At 65.2% G+C, this 16423-nt stretch overlaps 4 protein-coding genes across 5 annotated transcripts in view; 1 reads left to right on the top strand and 3 right to left on the bottom strand.

Moving 5' to 3' along the window:
• Nucleotides 1–2930, bottom strand: part of CHLRE_14g624201v5 (uncharacterized protein) — a 6172-nt gene extending 3242 nt beyond the window's left edge. The window contains exons 1-7 of the mRNA XM_001692774.2: nt 2717–2930; nt 2336–2454; nt 1890–1976; nt 1398–1475; nt 1025–1120; nt 699–767; nt 316–385 (exon numbers count right to left, since the gene is read on the bottom strand). Of these exons, the coding sequence (XP_001692826.2) occupies nt 316–385; nt 699–767; nt 1025–1120; nt 1398–1475; nt 1890–1976; nt 2336–2454; nt 2717–2849 (652 nt within the window). The 5' untranslated portion in view covers nt 2850–2930. The remainder of the gene's footprint in view (nt 1–315; nt 386–698; nt 768–1024; nt 1121–1397; nt 1476–1889; nt 1977–2335; nt 2455–2716) is intronic.
• Nucleotides 2931–3261: 331 nt separating this feature from the next.
• CHLRE_14g624125v5 (uncharacterized protein) lies at nt 3262–5800 on the bottom strand. Of its 2 annotated transcripts, none has more exons than XM_043070248.1 (3): nt 5297–5800; nt 4079–4429; nt 3262–3855 (listed from the first exon to the last, which is right to left on the bottom strand). In XM_043070248.1, exons 2-3 carry the CDS (start codon nt 4135–4137, stop codon nt 3738–3740), a joined length of 177 nt encoding a protein of 58 aa, XP_042916922.1. In that variant the 5' UTR covers nt 4138–4429; nt 5297–5800; the 3' UTR covers nt 3262–3737. The 2 variants fall into 2 exon arrangements, with proteins under 2 accessions (XP_042916922.1, XP_042916921.1); XM_043070249.1 differs by having other exon boundaries at nt 5416–5800.
• A 160-nt stretch (nt 5801–5960) lies between these two features.
• On the top strand, nt 5961–9325 carry CHLRE_14g624050v5 (uncharacterized protein). Its single transcript, XM_043070247.1, has 3 exons — nt 5961–6617; nt 6817–6876; nt 7148–9325. The coding sequence occupies exons 1-3, from the start codon at nt 6571–6573 to the stop codon at nt 8643–8645; spliced, it is 1605 nt and encodes a 534-aa protein (XP_042916920.1). The 5' UTR covers nt 5961–6570; the 3' UTR covers nt 8646–9325.
• A 56-nt stretch (nt 9326–9381) lies between these two features.
• CHLRE_14g624000v5 (uncharacterized protein) lies at nt 9382–16300 on the bottom strand. The gene is made up of 8 exons (XM_043070246.1): nt 15747–16300; nt 14927–15057; nt 13913–14661; nt 13251–13693; nt 12602–13082; nt 11827–12173; nt 11381–11478; nt 9382–11183 (listed from the first exon to the last, which is right to left on the bottom strand). The coding sequence occupies exons 1-8, from the start codon at nt 15857–15859 to the stop codon at nt 10357–10359; spliced, it is 3189 nt and encodes a 1062-aa protein (XP_042916919.1). The 5' UTR covers nt 15860–16300; the 3' UTR covers nt 9382–10356.
• Between the last annotated feature and the right edge of the window lie 123 nt (nt 16301–16423).

Genomic DNA, 16423 nt, shown 5'->3' with positions numbered 1-16423 from the left:
GTGTGTGTGTGTGTGTGTGTGTGTGTGTGTGACAAGTGTGTCGGGCGGTGCGAGCACGGCTCGTTACGCCTTTCTCTCAGGGACACGGGCCCCTGCCCCCCGCCCCCGCCCCTGCCCCCGCCACCACTGCCCCCGCCACCGCTGCCACCACTGCCCCCGCCCCCGTGCCGCCACCATTGGTGCCCCCGCCCCAGTGCCCCCGCCCCCGCCCCCGCCCCCGCTGGCCCCGCTGCCATCGCCTCCACTGCTCCGGTGCTGCGCCAGCAGTGCGCGCTCACCCTCGCCCCCGCTTCCAATGCCCCCTCCACCTCTCACCCTCGCCCACGCCCGCCTCCATCTGCATGACGCCCTTGTGCTCCCACAGCAGCTTGCCGTCGCGGTAGAACTGGGGGGTTTACATTCATACTTTATTAGGAATGCGGCAATGTGGATGACACTGCGCAGCATTGCTCAGACCCCATAGCGTAGGATGAGGAGCGGTATTGGGTGCTAGGAGCCATCGGGCTTTCGGCCCTGTCCCGTGCGTGTTACTTGGTGTTGCGAGCGCACACTCAGTGACCAAAGCAGACTCTACAGCGAGGCGGCCAAGACAGAGCAATTGATTGCACGGACGGACTGGGAAACTGGCCTGGCCTGTAGGCCGCCGCCTGCCGCCCTAAACCTCCTCCGGTCCTCCCCCTCCACCTCCCCCTGCTTACCTGTAGCGTGGGCAGCACCTTGACCCCCAGCTTCTGCACCAGCGCTTCCCGCTCCGGCGAGCCGTCCGTCTGCAGGAGCAAACCGTGCGTACCTCGATGAGCGTGTGTCGCGGGGGCACGGGAAAAGGCAGCAAATATGCGCGGGCATGATGCAACGCGGCGCCATGGCACCACCAATCCCCTGCACCGTGTAGGAAGTTCCCTTCATGCCCCTCATCACACAGTTTCTCTGCAAGCTATTCCAGGGTGCCGTACCGTACCGTGCCTGCCACACAACCTTTCCTTGCCTCTCCCCCTCGCCACCCACTCGGTCCCTCCCCTCCCACCTCCAGGTACAGGAAGCTGACGTCAGGACACTCCCGCGCCGTGCGCTGGATGGTGTGCTTGACCGCCGCGCACTTGGCCATGCGGCGGGCTTGCTCCTGCACAGCGGCAGAACCAAGCAGCAAGGCGCGGCGCGACAGCGATGTTCAACATCACACGCCGGCGTGGGCAGAAGCGGGTAGCCACTTGCGAAGGGTGCCAGACACAACTTAACGATCTAGCCCGCCACGTGGACATCCATGCACACACGGAACAAGGCGTTCCTCCACGGCGCACCCCCACCAAGGGCAACATATTATGATGCACGGATCCGCGATCCGCAGATCCTAAATCCATGATGAAGATCCATAATCCTCGGATTCACAGACCACCCACCTGCTCCGCGTCCAGCTTCCAGTGGATCTCGGGCTCGGGCTCGTCCATGCCGGTCTCGCACACCCGCTCGGATTGCACCTGGATGATGCACATGATCGCCACAAAATTGCGGGTTGTCGCACGCAAACGGAGCGACATGAGCCATAGTGGCCTGGTCATGGGCGCACGCCACGTGCCTCGCCTTGGCTACAAGGTGGTTGCGGCCCTATAATCCAAACACCAAATGCTAAATGTCATCGCGAGCATCCGGCCGAGCCGCCAATGATGCACGGGGCCATTTGCACCTTTCCATCCGCCAGAAACGCGCCTGGAAAGCCCTGCTCCCTCGCTGCGCCACACTACGGTACGTGTTCCCCACAGCATCCTGGCCTCAACTTCGCCAACCGGCATGCCTGGAACCCCTGCCGCAACTGCTACTGTCACTGCCGCTACTGCTTCCCCTTCCACTGTTGCAGTTCCTTGCTGCTGCCGGTATACCTCCACGACGCTCACCTCAACGACCACCAGCTTGGGCCCCGCCTCATCCAGTGCCTGCAGGAACTCCTCCTCCGTGTCAATGCTCACCACGCGCTCCTCCACCTGCGGGAGTCGCGATGATGCGGCGAGACGTGTTGCAATGCATTGATTTGCAGGTAGAATGCTGATTTATGTGCGATTCCGCGATTGTGCGAGCCTGGTGCCAAACCGCAAACGGCGCAGGTTGCTGTGCAGAGGGGGCCCCGGAAACGAGGCAGGGAACGTGGGAGCAAGCGTGTCGCCGGCGAAGCGGTGCGCCATGGGTGAATGTGCCAAGGGAGAACGACTTCGTACGTCATGAGGTGCTGGGGTCCAGGCAGGCGCCAAGCATCACAGCTGAGCTGGCGCCAGCGAGCAACCAAGGGCCCCGCCAACCGTCACAGCACCGCAACACCCGCGCACCGACAACCCGCCCAACCCACTTCCGCGCTCTCGCGCAGCTGGCGCTCCATGCGCTGCTGGGGGGCCTCGTTTGCGCGGTTACCCGCCATCGCGGCTGCCAGAAGGCAGCGGCGCGGCGCCTGCGCAGCAACGCGCTCAGCTGCGAGGGGCATGCGCGGTCACGCCGAGGACAAGGCAGCGAGTTAAGCAGCGCCCGAAGACGGAATAGGGGTTCAACTTCAAGCGGAATGGGCATTGTCCGCTGTCAACTTAAGCCGAGCCCGACACAGTGCCGACGCGACCGAGGTGAGTCTCGAGACCTCGCCTCGCACCAAATCAGCTCGCCTCTCGCCCGATTCCGAGTAAAGATACATAACATATGTGTCGACGCTTCCACCGAAACAGAATCGCCCCTTGCGCACCGCTCAGCGACGCCTGCTTGCGCCCGTAATGGGCACGCGAAACGAGAGCGGAGCTGCTGGGGCCCACTCCTGCTCCACAAGTTGAGCAGGAGGCCATACGGCCTTGACGGCTCCGCCACAAGGAGGTGGACATGGCTGTCAAGAAGTGATGGCTGAAGGAAGGGACTCGGGTGATGCAATTCAAACCGTTGCAATATGCGTGCTGTTGTGTATGTGGATACGGCAAGCGATACTGGAGGAAGTCTAGGGCTGCGTGACCGACCGAAGCTTTGGCCCTCGCCCCATGCACGCCCCGCATCCGCTGGCCGCTGCCGAGTGCTGAGCATCCCATGCGTGCGTGACTGGCCGCCTTGCATCCCTTGTAAAACATGATGTGCCCGCCAGTCCATCTTCAACCTGTGCTGTTCTGAGCATCAAACTCTGTCGCTGTATAGCAGGCCGCTGAGCCCTTTGGAGGGAGATGCAGGGGAGATGGTCAGGGCCGACGTGCTAGTGCTCACCCCCCCACACTCCCACAGCATGCGCCTGGAATAAACCATGACACCAATCAAAGGTTATTACACATGGAAATAGTTAAGATGGCGCCCGCACGCCGTCTAGCCATGCCACGTGTGTGCACGCTTCCATCTTGTGGGCGCACTTGCACTACAACGCCCATCAATCACTTCATGCTGGGAAGCAATGCTGATCCTACACATGAGTACATGACGGCACCAAGCAAGTCGGTCAACAATAGTGCTGACTCCTACCAAGCCCGTCGCGGATACGGTAGATGAGTGCCGTCACGCCGATTCATGAACACCGCCTTACCAGACGTCGTGCAATGAACAACGGAACCGCTTTATCGGAACCAGAGTGCAGAGGTTTGCAGGCCATCCATGCACTACCGTATTCACGATGATACAGTTCATAATGCAAGGGTGAAGCGTGCATGATCGGGAATGCATGTACCAGCGACCGCGGCAGGTGCGCAACATGCATGTACGCCACAGCGTGCAGCGTTGCCCCGTGGCGTTGCGCTCTAAGCCAGGATGGCGCCGTCGCACAGTGCCTTGTTGCATTGCAGGTAGGCCGAGTGGCGCAGCTGGTACTGGCGGAAGACCGGGCCGTCCATCTGCGTGCTCAGCAGGCGGGCGGTCCTGTGTGTGGCGGGCAGGAGGGTAAGCGGCGGATGCGTGGCTTGTGCATGCGTGTAAGGGTGCGCGGGCGTGAATTGAGGTGGGGGCACGCACGGCGTGGTGAGTGTGAGAGGTAACACAGAACCGGGAAAGGTGTGACGCGAATATGATCACGTGAACACCCTGGGGTGCAGCACAACGTACGGGCTGCATGTACGGTATCACGGGATGGGAATTCGCTTACCAGAGGTATGGCGTGCTCGCTTCACCCCTGTATCTGACGGCCTGGACCTTAACGGGCATCAAGTTCTATTGATGTGTTAGCATAACAGCGGGGGCTACGGTGCGCGACGACAGAGCGTGGGGACAGAAGCCACCCAATGGCTCCATCCATCCATCATCAAGTCATCACCTTTACAAAAACCCTGATGCTTGATTGGGCACCGCGGCGTATGACGTTCGCGGCAGCAGTACTTCCTCCGCGGGCAGCGCGGGTGCCAGCACACGTGCGCGCCAGTGGTCCGCAATTGCGCAAATGCCTTCCGCGAGCGCCATCAGCGGCAGCACCAATACCGCCGGGTGAAAGCTCCAGATCCTGTGGCGCCACGCGTAAAAGCATTATGTAAGGCACACGCACGCACGCATGCACTTCCGTTCACACGCTCAAACGCCGGCGGCACGCGTGCCGCCGCGCCTCAGGCGCACGTGCCAACACGTGCCAACAGGGAGGCGCCCATCGATGAGGTGAACCAAGCAGAGCGGGAAGTAAGGGAGGAAGGAGGCGTAAGGAGGGTCGAGAGGGTTTTGCCGTCCGGCAGGTACTCCGCCTCAGCTCTTCTAGCCCCCTTCTTGCCTCTCCGCATTGCACAACACTACACAAACGTGCGGCCCCCCGCCCCTCCGCCCTCGCCCTCCACCCCCACCGTGATCTCTCCGTCTTGCATGGACAGCGGCATCGGGCTCCAGGCCCATTTCCCCAGGTAAACCCGTGATGCAAGCCGCAGGCGAGCAAGGTCAACTGCATGCGGCTCTGCACGCAAGATGACCGAGATCGTGCCTGTGCTGTGCCATGGTAAAACACACCTGGACGCGCGCGGAGCCTTCCCCATGCCCCATCCCCGCGCAGCCATGCTGACCAGTACGCGCTCCGCATTGCACCGCTGCCTGCCCATCCCCCTCACACACAAACGCCAATGTTGCTCTCCCGCCCGACTTATTGCCTTGCCGCGACACTCCAATTGCTCAATGCCTTGCGCGGTTCGTCAAGTGCTTTATAACGTGCCAACATGTAAAACACTGGCGCGCGCGGGCTCCCCCGCCACGCCAGTGCCACACGCCGTGCCATTCCATGGACGTGCCAGCCAGTGCGCACTTCCCTCGAACCCCCTGTGTGCCTTGCGCGACGCCCGTTTGACCCCGCCCCCTGCTCCGCCAACACACCCATTTCGTTCTCCCCTCGTGCCTTATTGCCTTGCCGTGATGCTCCGATTGCTCGATGGCTTGCACAGCGTGGCCCACCCGGAGTTGCAGCGCGTGCACACTCGCCCGGATGGCTCCTCCTGGACCTAGTGCCCATCATACCGGAAAGCTCTGAAGCTCGAGCTGGCCAGCAACAACGCGAGTGGCAGTTCTTGTCACGGCGCCACGGCGGATGCCTTCTCGCGTTAGCTGCTCCGGCGCTCTACTTCAAGCATGAGTTGTAAATATATGAAGTTTGTGCCTTTATAACACGCACGGCAATCGTGCCCTGGCTCCGCCGTTGAGTTGGAACGAGGTCACGACCAAGTTGGGACTGTGCCTAGGGCCCTCGCGCACGCAAAGTGAGAAATCAACGACGTATTGGCGCAGCACTGCTAAGTTATCGTGCGTTTGAGCTCGCACTTGAATTAAAGAGGGTCTGGAACCAACAGCGAACCGCAGCCCCAACTAAGCGACCCGCTCTCGGCGCGTGCTGCTCGCGTAGAGCATGGAAGCATCATGTAGAGTCCATTGAAGCTTTGCGAGGGCCGATATCGTGCCGGAAAAACAGCCGCCGGTCCCGTGGGTCCCGCCGTGGCACACGTTTGGGCGCAAACCGCGGCTCCTCGTTCCGGTACCCGAGCCCGCAGCGAGCCCAAAAGCGCTGGGTTACGCGAGCCGGCCCTGGAGACCACGCTTCGCAGCTCAGTCGAGACCGCGGCCGAGCAAGTCGCCTGTCCGTTCACGCTCTGGCCAGCAGAGCTGTGCCCAAGCTAGCAGCACAGAAATTCAGCGCGCGGCGTCCAGAGAAAGCCGAGCCCTGGAGAAGAAAAGGCACCGCGCAGTGTCTAGACTGCCTGCGGTCGTCCGCGACCCCTATACACATCAGTAAGCGCCCACAAGAAGAGCAAGCTCAGAAAGGAAGAGGCAAAAGAGCGCCGCGCGGTGAAAAGCCCTTGCCTCTGCGTCTGGCGAACGTGAGCCCAACGCCTAATAGTTGTAACAGGTAGCCCTGTGAACACACATGAGCAAACAATTTGTGCGGAGCTTTAGGGCGCTTGAGCTTGTAGACAATTCAGGGCGCCCCGGTCCCCATCCCGGGTTCCGCCCTGACCATTTGAGCCCCTGCGCAGCGTAGAGAACCTTAATTCACAGCAGCAACCATTCAAAGTTGCAGACTTACATCCAGCATTTAACGCACGCGCCTCTGTCCAAACAGAGCTGCACACAGACCCGGAACAGAGCCCGGCTCTTTCCTTTCTCCGTGCTCTCAGCAACATGGCGTCTCTGAAACCACTTTCTGCTAAAGCACTGGCCTGCGCCAGGTAAGCAGAAGTGTTGGGGCCGGGGGCGAAAAGCCAGGGAGCCTGTTCGGGGCAGGCCTGGGTCCTGCCTTTGGGCCAATTTACTGAGCATAGCTTCAGAATGTTATGTCGCCTAGTTGTCTAGCCTGTCCGTGGCGCATTTGCGCTGCTGTGGGGCATACGCGCTTCTGACACTTGCGGACCCTGTTCGACTCTGCAGGCTGCCGTCTGCTGGTGCGCCGCGTACTTCCTCGCGCATTCTTGCTGCACCTCCTCTCAGGTGCGTGCGTAGTGGGTGGGTTCTTGGGTCTCGGTCGGCCGGTGGGTTCGGTGCGCAACTGCGACTGCCGCAACAGCGAGCGAGCGCTGCTAGTCAAACCAGGCAGAGAACATCCCGTTCTTGCTTCCGGTGCTGGTCAACGCGGGTCGCACTTGTCGAGGGCAAACCGACGCTTCCGGCTTGCTCCTGGCCCCTGACCGGCCAGTAGCGCACTCGCCCCGCCTACTGCATGCGACTTACCCGTCCCTTCCTGCCTCCCTTCTTCCCGCAGGAGTGCCGCCGGCCGCGCACAGGCCACCTCGCGGGTGGTCCAGGCGGCGGAGTCTCCCCGCGTGTCGTTCGCCCGCGCCAAGGTGCACGCCGCGCAGTCCATCGCCCGCCGCCCCGAGCCCACCGAGGCAGCCACCGAGCCCAAACTGAAGGTGTCGCTCAAGTCCATCGGCGCCAAGGTCGCCAGCCTCCTCAAGCCCAAGCCCGCCCCCCTGCAGCCGCTTGCCACCTACATCCTGCCGGACGGCGTCCTCTCTCCCGAGGCCGACCCCTCCTCCTCCTCCGGCCTCGCCCGCCTTAAGGCCCTGGGCCTCCGCCTGCACTCCCGCTTCTCCACCTGGATGGACCAGGTCGTGTACGAGTGCAAGGAGCTCCGCGCCCTCATCCGGTACGGCCCCAGCCGCGGCCGCCTGCCCGCGCCGGCGCTGACGCCGCAGCAGGCGGCTCTGGCACGCGCCCAGGAGGAGGAGGTGTTTCGGCTGTCCGACACGCCGCCCGTGCCGCGGACCGTGGCGGCGATGGCCGGACCCAAGCCGCCCCGCCGCGGCAGCCGCCTCGCAGCGCTGCTGCGCCGGCTGTTGCGCCTGGCCGCGGCCCTGCTGACTCCTCGCAAGGCGGTGGCGCAGCAGCCCTCCACCACCTCCTCTACCTCTGCGGGCGCCTCCTCTGCAGCGGCTGAGTCGGCGGCCGGCGCTGGCGCTGCCGAGGTGCTGGATACCTCGCCCTCGCTGCCCGTGTCGCTGCACGCCAGCACTGCCGATGAGAGCGACATGCCCTTCGCGGCCACGACCGCGCCAGTGGCGGCGGCAGCGCACGAGATCGCTGACGACGACGACTGGGTGCGGCGCGTGTGGGCCCGCGCCGCCGCCGACGCCGCCGCCGACGCCGGCAGCACCGGCAGCAGCACCGCCGGCAGCAGCAGGCGGCAGTCCTTCGTGTCCGGCTCCAGCTGCGAGCCCGCCGCCGCCGCCGTCGGCAGCAGCCGCAACAACACCAGCAGTGGCGGCCTGTCTAGCCTGTCCGCCTCGGACTCGGCCGGCACCGCCACCTCAGCCTCCGCCGACACGGTCACTGCTGCGGACTATGCACTCGTGGAGCCCGCCGGCGCTGATGAGGTTGACGAGGAGGAGGAGGCTGACGGCAGCAGCAGCAACAACGAAGACACGACCCACTACTCGCAACTGGCGCGCTACGCCTCCTCCTCGTCCTCGTCCGCCCCTTCGGATGATGACAGCGAGAGCGGTGGTGAGAACGTGGAGGATGCCGGGAGCCGGCGGCACCAGAAGCAGGGGCGCCGGGCCGCGATGAGTGGCAAGGCTGGGCACGGCGCCCGCGTGGGCGCATGGGTGGCGGCTAGCCGGGCGGCGGCGGCGGGCAGTGGCGGCCTGAAGCAGCAGCGGCGCCGGCAGGAGGTGGCGGTGGCAGCAAGCGGCTACCAGCTCGTGAAGATGGCGCGGCCGGCAACTGCCGCTGTGTACGATGGCGGCCTCATGGGCTAGATGATGCTGGCTAGCTTGGGTGATCGATAATGAGTGACGGGGTAACTGTAGGCGGCTGGGGCTCAGCCGATGAGACGGAATAACAAGTTCTGCCGAGTGATGATCAGCTGGTTATTACTAGCAAGGTGGCATGGCTACATCGGTGCGTAGGTGGGAAGTATGGAGGGCAGGGTGCGGAGAGTCCAAACGTGGGATACCGCTCGGTTATTGGTTGCCAACGTAGCTAGGGACAGGGTACGCGGAGAGCCGGCGAGCATTACGCACAGAGCAGTGATATCAGGTAGAGGTAGGCTCAATCAGTGACCCGCCCATATCATGCTCGTGACCACACATGCTTCATAAGGGTGGGGTAGGCAGCTAGGCTGCGACGCTGCGTGCTGGGTTGTGAACGGGAGGGTGAGTAGGGTAGGGTAGAAAGGGATCTTGTTGTGGCGCGTGCAGGCTTGTGGCGCGGTGGTCACCTAGGTTGGCTGGGCTGGGGCTGTGACTATTATGCTGGAAAGGATACCGTAACTTCAGCGGGCATGGACTGATGACAGAAGAACTAAGTCAGCAATCAGGTGTTGTGGAATAAGGAAGCCATGGGTCCGCATGACGCTTAGGCTCGTATCCTGCTCGGGTGCGGTATCGAGTGTTGACAAGCAGGCCCTGGAGCGGCTGAGTTGTAAATTCAGGTTGAAAGCACGCACGACCAATGCCCGGCGCCCTGGAGCTCGCGGAAGCAGGGGACCAAAGTGCCCGTTTGGGATTACACGTTGATGGATTGGCAACATGTTGCACGCGCAAGGCTACGCACCAGAGTTGGCTCGCTCATTCGCCGCCCCATGACGGGCAGCGCAACACAAATACATTTGCAGCACGCCGGCCTGGCTGGATTAGTACGGCACTTTCCATGCAGCTTGGCGCTATAAGACACACACCGGTACGCACGCCGACCTCCATCATCCACGGCAGCCGCATCACGCTCGCCTCTGCCTCCCTTGCTTCCTCTCCCACCGCATCCTTGCACCCCTGCGTCCTGCTGCCATCCCGAGTCCTTGAGGTCAGTTGCCTCCGGCCTCCGGGTCACCGCCCCTCGCCTCACCCTCCCGTTTGGCCGCATGCATGCTCCTCTTCCACGTCCGTCACGAACTGCCGCTGCACCTGCATCACTTCCTTCGCCCGCGGGCCGCCCCAGTGAACACAAGCACCACAGCAATGACTCAAGACGACGAGAGTACTGCCAAGAAACCACACCGCAACTACCCAGCGGCATAGGCGCGGCCAAGTGTGCAAGCACTAATGACGTGTCCAGGTTACCGGTGCCGGGACGATGGTCTAGCTTGGTACAGCTTGGGTTCCTGCCCCTGCCGCTCTGCTTTGAAGCCCCCAAACGCTGCAGACTCCAGGATAAGGGTGGCGAGGTGCTGATGCTGGTGCTGGTGCTAATGGTGCGCGTACATTGCCCTGCCCCGTAACCTGGCAGGAATAATACTGTCATAATTGGAGCCGCAGCACGTCATCAAGGCGAAACATAGTATGCTTGAGACGTCACAACACGGTGCAAGCAAGCATACAACGACCATGGAATGCTCGCTGAGGCCCAATCTGAGGTCCACTAACCCCAGTGTGGCTGCAAACCTCCTCACTCAAAAGTGCAGCAACACCGCGCACAATGGCTTGAAGCTAAGCCCAGCTAAGAAGACCCGCAAAGGCCCCACCACAAGCATCATCACAACGTTACCGGACTGGACATGCTACTACTGGCGCCACTCCCATCACTGCGGCTTCTACCCTGGGCGGCGCTACTACTGCTGCTGCCACTGCTGCTGCCGCCACTGCCGGTGCTACTGCCATTGTCAACTGCCAACCACCATGACGCCGCGTCACGGCTGCTGCACTGCTGCCGCGCCGCCACCGGCTGTAGCCCGCGCCGCAGCGCCGCCACCAGCGTCTTGCTGCAGCCCTCCACGGACACGCGTCGCAGCCCCCGCAGCTCCCGAAGCGCTAGCACCACCACCGGCAGTAGCTGCTCCCACTCCCTGCACGCGGCCTTCCGGCTGCTGCTGCCGCCAACGCTGCTACAGCCATCACCCAGCCAGCCAGCTCCACCACCCAAGGGCGGCGGCGCAGCAATAGCAGTGGCTAGCCCGCTGCTGGACGCACCCCACCTCAATGCTGTCCCGAACGGGGCACAGGCCGCAAAGCCTGCTGGTGACATTGACACCGTGGCGGCGGCGGCGGCGGCGGCGGCGGCGGCGGCGGGGGCGGCGGTGCCAGGCCATGCGGCGGTCGCAGGTTCAGCAGCAGCACTGCTGGCGGCGGCGAAGATGTCATCAGCCCCTGCCGCAGCCGCCATGCCTGCGGCCGCACCCGCAGCCTTTGCAGGCACGTTCTCAAAGGCTGCAGTGGGTGCGGCGGCGGCTGGCATGGCGGCGGCGGGTGTGGCAAGGGCCTCGCCGCCGGCGCCACCGCCGCCCACCACGCCCACCACGCCGACGCAGTGATCCATTTCCAGCCTCTCCAGGGTTGGGCAGCCGCTGGCAATGGCCACCACCCCTGTGCGCGTGCAGCGGCGAAGAGGGTCGCGTAAGTCATCCGTCCGACAGAGGTAGGGACCGTCCAACGGTCCGAGCGTGTAGGGATGGAGGGAGGGCATACCACATAGACACGCGCACCCCAGCAAACACTGCTGCCCATGCACGAAGCCACGCACGCCTGCATACACACCAATGCACGCCCGCCCGCACGCCCACCTGCGTCAGTCACCCGGCCACAAAAGTTGATGCACAGGGAGGTCAGGTGCGGCGCCCCGCCGCCCCGCAGCAGGCCGCGCAGGCCAGTGTCAGTCAGCCTGTTGTTGTTGTTGGTGGTGTGGGGGGGCGGGGGTTGTAAATACCAGCCCAAACTAAATAAGGGGGCAGGTAGGTAAGCGGCGGGTTAGGGATAGGCATGACTGTGTGTTAGGTATCTAGTGCAGCTGCGCCGACGCCACGCCACGCGGTGCGACGCCCCTGATGGCGCAACTCCTCCGCTCCCTCCGCATCCTCGTCGCCCTCGCTCTGCGCACTCTGTCCGCGCCCTCCACACGACCCGCCCCGCCGCACCCTCGCGCCGCACTCTCCACACCCTTTGATCGTACAACGCCTTGCCCGCCCCTGCCCCTGCCGTACCACTGCCGTACCACTGCCGTACCGCTCACCCCTCCATCAGCGACAGGTCCAGGTGACGCAGCCGGGCCATGAGGGGGGCCAGCGCCGCCACCCCCACGTCGCCCACCAGCCCGCCGCCGCCGCCGCCGCCGCCGCCGCCGCCGCTGCCGCCGCCGCCCTCGCCGCAACCGCGGAGCACGAGCCGCTGCAGCCTCCCACCACCTCCTCCTCCCACACCGCCTCCTCCAACACCGCCGCCGCCGCCGCCGCCACAGGCCCTGCCCAGCAGTGCCAGCCCCCAGTCGCTGAGCCCCAGGCAGCCGCTGAGGTCCAGCTCCAGCAGCTGCGGCAGCAGGCTGGACCGCAGCCCGTACAGCAGCCCGCACAGCGGCGTGCTCTGCACGCACGTGCAGCGTTGGCGGGAGGGTGTTGGCGGCGTGAATGGTGGCAGGGATGCCGTACAGTGAGCGACACAGCAGCGTCCATAGCGCTATAGCTGAGCTGGAGCTGGGTAGCTGGGAGCTGTTCCCTTCCTTGACAGCACATGCCCAAGCACATGCCCCAGCACATGCCCATGCACACGCCCGAGCCACCCATGCTCCTATCGGACCTGCATGCTGCTATCGGACCTGCATGCTCCTATCGGACCTGCATGCTGCCATCGGACCTGCACGCGCCTGCCCTCACCTTGGGCAGCTCCACGCCACACAGCCGCAGCCGTGTCAGCCGCCCCGCCCCCGCCCCCGCCCCCGCCCCCGCCCCCGCCCCCGCCCCCGCCCCCGCCCCCGCCCCCGCCGCCGCCGCCGCCGCCGCCCCCGCCCCCGCCTCCGCCTGCGCCCCCGCCCCCGCCCCAGACCCTGGCCCTGCCCCCGCCGCCGCCGCCGCGCCAAGCGCCGCCAGCCCCTCCGGCGCCCAGGCCACATACGCCAGCGACAGACCGGTCAGGTGCGGCGCCGCCCGCAGCAGGTGCGTCACACCCGCACCCGTGAGCTGCAGGCTGTTGCCGCCTGCTGCTGCTGCAGAGGCAGCGGCTGCCGCGAAGCCGCCGTCATTGTTGATGTCGTTGTCGATGTTGTTGTTGAGGTTGTGGGCAGCGGCGGCGAACGCCGCAGCCGGCTGGTCGTGAAATTGGTGTGGGGCGCCTGCGTTGGCGGCGCCTGCAGCGTTGTTCAGGTTGTTGTCTGGCTGCAATGCAGCTGCAGCTGCAGCGGCGGCGGCGGCGGCGGCGGCGGCGGCGGCGGCGCCGGGTGGCAGGTCGAGTGAGAGATGACGGAGGTGGCGGAGGGGCGACAGTAGCAACAGGTCCCTGCGGCAAAGTAGTTTGGATGGACGGATGGCAGATATCACTACACATATGCACACGCAAGGTCCCGCGTCGGGCACTCTCCAATTGATTTGATGTCTAGAAGTGCTTTCCACCCTTTGGCAGTTAGTCCGACTAGCGGCCGTACGCACGACCGAGCTCAGCTCTCACCGATCCCGCACACGGCTGTGCCCCTTGACCTTGAGGGAGGTGAGGTGCGGCGCCCCCACCACCACCGCCGGCAACACGTGGCACAGCTCCCGGTAGCGCTGCGCATGTGGGTGCGCGTGTGGGTGCTGGTGGGGAGCAGGAGCAGGAAGCTGCTGTGGGTGCTGGTGGTTATGCTGGTGGTTCGGGTGGTGTTGGTCGCCACCGCCGCCTCCTGCTGCCACCGGCGCTCCAACAGCGTCTGCTGCCCCCACGTGCACAAGCGCTGCCGCCGCAGCACCGCCGCCTGGCGGCGGCGGCAGCTGTAGCGGCTGCGCCTGTATCTGCTGTAGCGGCTGCTGCAGCTGCGGCCCGGCGGCGGCCCCGCCTGGCCCTGCGGCCGCCTGCTGCTGGTGCTGCTGCTGTTGGCGCACCGGCTGCAGTATGTCCAGCTCTAACTCGCGCAACTACGCGGCAACCGCCGGAGCGGCAAGGAAGGCGAGTACGGAGTAGGCACCAGCTCAGCCGCCGTGAACAAGTGGCACGAGGATAAGGGTTCGTGGGGGCCGTGCGCCTAATGCGCCTAGCGAACGACACGGAACACGTGCACTATCATGGACGGAGTCGCACACACGCACTGCACTCCCGAAATGGCGTCACTTCATCTAAGCCCCACATTCACTCACACTGCGTATGCGTGGCAGCTCCACTCGCAGCAACTGGTTCAAAGCTGCCTCACTCAGCGGCGCCGCCAGCCGCAGAGCTGTCAGACCCGCCACCGCCACTCCCAACCCCACCAGATCCGGAACCAGGACGCAGTGCACCGCCGCCTCCGGCACGCCGCCTCCGCTGCCACCACCGCCGCCAGGACCGCCTCCGCCGCTGCCCCGGCGCGCGGCGGCAGCCGCCGCTGTGGGGCTGCTCCTGCCGCTGCTGTTGCTGCTGCTGCCACTGCTGCCACTGCTGCTACTGCCGCCGGCGCGCGTCGCGCAGCGCAGCTCCAACGTGGTGAGTCGGGGCAGCGCCGCCAGCGCCGCCGCCAGGCCGTGTGCGGCCTCGGGTGTGGCGAAGCGGCAGTGCACCAGCGCCAGGTGCTGCAGGCGGCCGCAGCCCTCCAGGCCCCGCCACGACGCCACCTCGCACGCCCGCAGGCACAGCTCACGCAGCACGTGCTGCTCCCCGGCGGCACCACCACCGCTACTGCCGCGGCTGCCGCAGCCACCACCGCAGCCGCCACCACAGCCGCTACCGCCGGCACTGCTACAGCCGCCGTCATCCCCGCCGCTACAGCCGCTCCGCAGCAGCGCCAGACGCCCCACGGCTAGCAGTCCGCCGCCGGGCTGCTTGCTGCGCAAGCGCAGGCTCGCTACGCGACCCAGGGCCCCAGGCAGGCGCAGGCCCTCGCCGTCCAGCCTCACACCACCGCGCTGCCACGCTGTGAAAGAGGCGCAGTTAGAGGTTGTCGGCAGGTTGGAAAAACGTGTTCAGTCCCTGTGTACCGTACATGGTTTAAGCGATGAAGTCACCGGGCACGCCACGTCATGCACGGAGCGCCATGTTGTTGCAACTGTGGCACAGCTGGCGGCGCCCGCCGTCACGGTCAACCCACATGCGCTCGCACACACGCACACAAACCATGCCAGCCCCGCCCCACCCCACCCCACCCCACCCCACCCCACCCGCCCCCCACGCGCGCATACCCGTGAGCTTCAGTCGGTGCAGGTGTGCGAACACGGCTCCCAGTCGCACCAGGGCGGCGGGGCTGGGGTCCCTTAGGTGCAGCCGTTGCAGGCAGCGGTTCACGTCCACGGCCCAGGAGCGGCAGGCGGTGCTGTGGGGGAGGGGCAGGGGAGGGAGCGGGGGATGGGGGAGGGGCAGGGGAGGGAGCGGGGGATGGGGGAGGGGCAGGGGAGGGAGCGGGGGATGGGGGAGGGGCAGGGGAGGGAGCGGGGGATGGGGGAGGGGCAGGGGAGGGAGCGGGGGATGGGGGAGGGGCAGGGGAGGGAGCGGGGGATGGGGGAGGGGCAGGGGAGGGAGCGGGGGATGGGGGAGGGGCAGGGGAGGGAGCGGGGGATGGGGGAGGGGCAGGGGAGGGAGCGGGGGATGGGGGAGGGGCAGGGGAGGGAGCGGGGATGGGGGAGGGGCAGGGGAGGGAGCGGGGGATGGGGGAGGGGCAGGGGAGGGAGCGGGGAATGGGGGAGGGGCGATAAAGCGGGGAGGGGGGCGGTCGGGAAGCAGGCGGCGGCGGGAGGCCGGAGGCAGGTGGTGAGGTGAGGCGAGGGCAGCCCACGGCACAAGCGGGTGGTGTGCAGGGCGAGCATCGGAGTAAGGGCCGAGGCAAGCGGGGGTCTGGCGTGACGAGCGAGAGGCTATGGGACAGTCCGATAACACAGCGTGCAGTCTGGGTGGGTGGGTGCAGCAGTGCCTGCCTTCACGCACGTCAGGGCATTCCAAAGCCATCCCTGGCCATCCCGAAACAGTCACATCCAACCCAGCACGGACCCCGGCCGGCGGACTCACCGAGCGCTCGCAATGTCGCTCCACAACAGCTTCCCAAGGACGATGTCCCATGCAGCATCCGGCACGCCCCGCCAGTCCGGCGCGTGGCCGTGCGAGACGCATACTCCAACCATCGACACCGCCAGCTCATGCCCGCCCGCCAGCTGGCCGAGCACTGTTCCAGCGACGACAACGATTCACCAGTCGACGCCTATGCAACTGTTTGCTTACAGGTAGAACATGTAGTCGCGTAGTGCCAACTCGGCGAGGGTCGACTGGGCGAGCGCGGACTTTGACAGCACTGGTTCCGCACTGTTTGATGGGCGCTTAATGCCCGTCATGCAATTACTTGCTGGGATGACCCCACGTCGCTGCGAGTTGTTTGAGCAGCCGCTGGGTTTGTCGCAAGCAAGCAGTGAGCGCAGTAACGCCACACCTCGTCAAGACTACTTCCAGCGCAAACCTATGAACTTAACATATGTTCCTGCTTAAAGATTACGGGAATGCATCCCTGACACCGAATGCGAGGACGTTTCCGAGACGCGAACGGTTTGCATCAGCCCTAGTTCGCCGACGAGAGCCTTTCGTTTGGCTATGTGCCTGTGGAAACCGACCTCGGCTATGTCCGGGCGATGAGGTTGTTCGGCCTCAGAATGTGGAGGGGCTCAGCCCCTTTTCCCGTGACCGGGGAACACTTG

Source organism: Chlamydomonas reinhardtii, chromosome 14, assembly GCF_000002595.2.
Source record: "Chlamydomonas reinhardtii strain CC-503 cw92 mt+ chromosome 14, whole genome shotgun sequence".
NCBI lineage: Eukaryota > Viridiplantae > Chlorophyta > Chlorophyceae > Chlamydomonadales > Chlamydomonadaceae > Chlamydomonas > Chlamydomonas reinhardtii.
This window is presented reverse-complemented; position numbering and strand designations above follow the sequence as displayed.

Bases quoted from the DNA above. Each gene is read 5' to 3' on its own strand.
- CHLRE_14g624125v5 (XM_043070248.1), bottom strand. From the start codon at position 4,137: ATGCCCGTTAAGGTCCAGGCCGTCAGATACAGGGGTGAAGCGAGCACG. The intron at 3,856-4,078 runs GTAAGCGAATTC...CGCCACACACAG, and splicing joins GCGAGCACGCCATACCTCTG to GACCGCCCGCCTGCTGAGCA.
- CHLRE_14g624050v5 (XM_043070247.1), top strand. From the start codon at position 6,571: ATGGCGTCTCTGAAACCACTTTCTGCTAAAGCACTGGCCTGCGCCAG. The intron at 6,618-6,816 runs GTAAGCAGAAGT...TCGACTCTGCAG, and splicing joins AAAGCACTGGCCTGCGCCAG to GCTGCCGTCTGCTGGTGCGC. The intron at 6,877-7,147 runs GTGCGTGCGTAG...TTCTTCCCGCAG, and splicing joins CTTGCTGCACCTCCTCTCAG to GAGTGCCGCCGGCCGCGCAC.
- CHLRE_14g624000v5 (XM_043070246.1), bottom strand. From the start codon at position 15,859: ATGGTTGGAGTATGCGTCTCGCACGGCCACGCGCCGGACTGGCGGGGC. The intron at 15,058-15,746 runs GTGAGTCCGCCG...CCTCCCCCACAG, and splicing joins AGCGACATTGCGAGCGCTCG to CACCGCCTGCCGCTCCTGGG. The intron at 11,184-11,380 runs GTGGGCGTGCGG...GCACGCGCACAG, and splicing joins TGGCCGGGTGACTGACGCAG to GGGTGGTGGCCATTGCCAGC.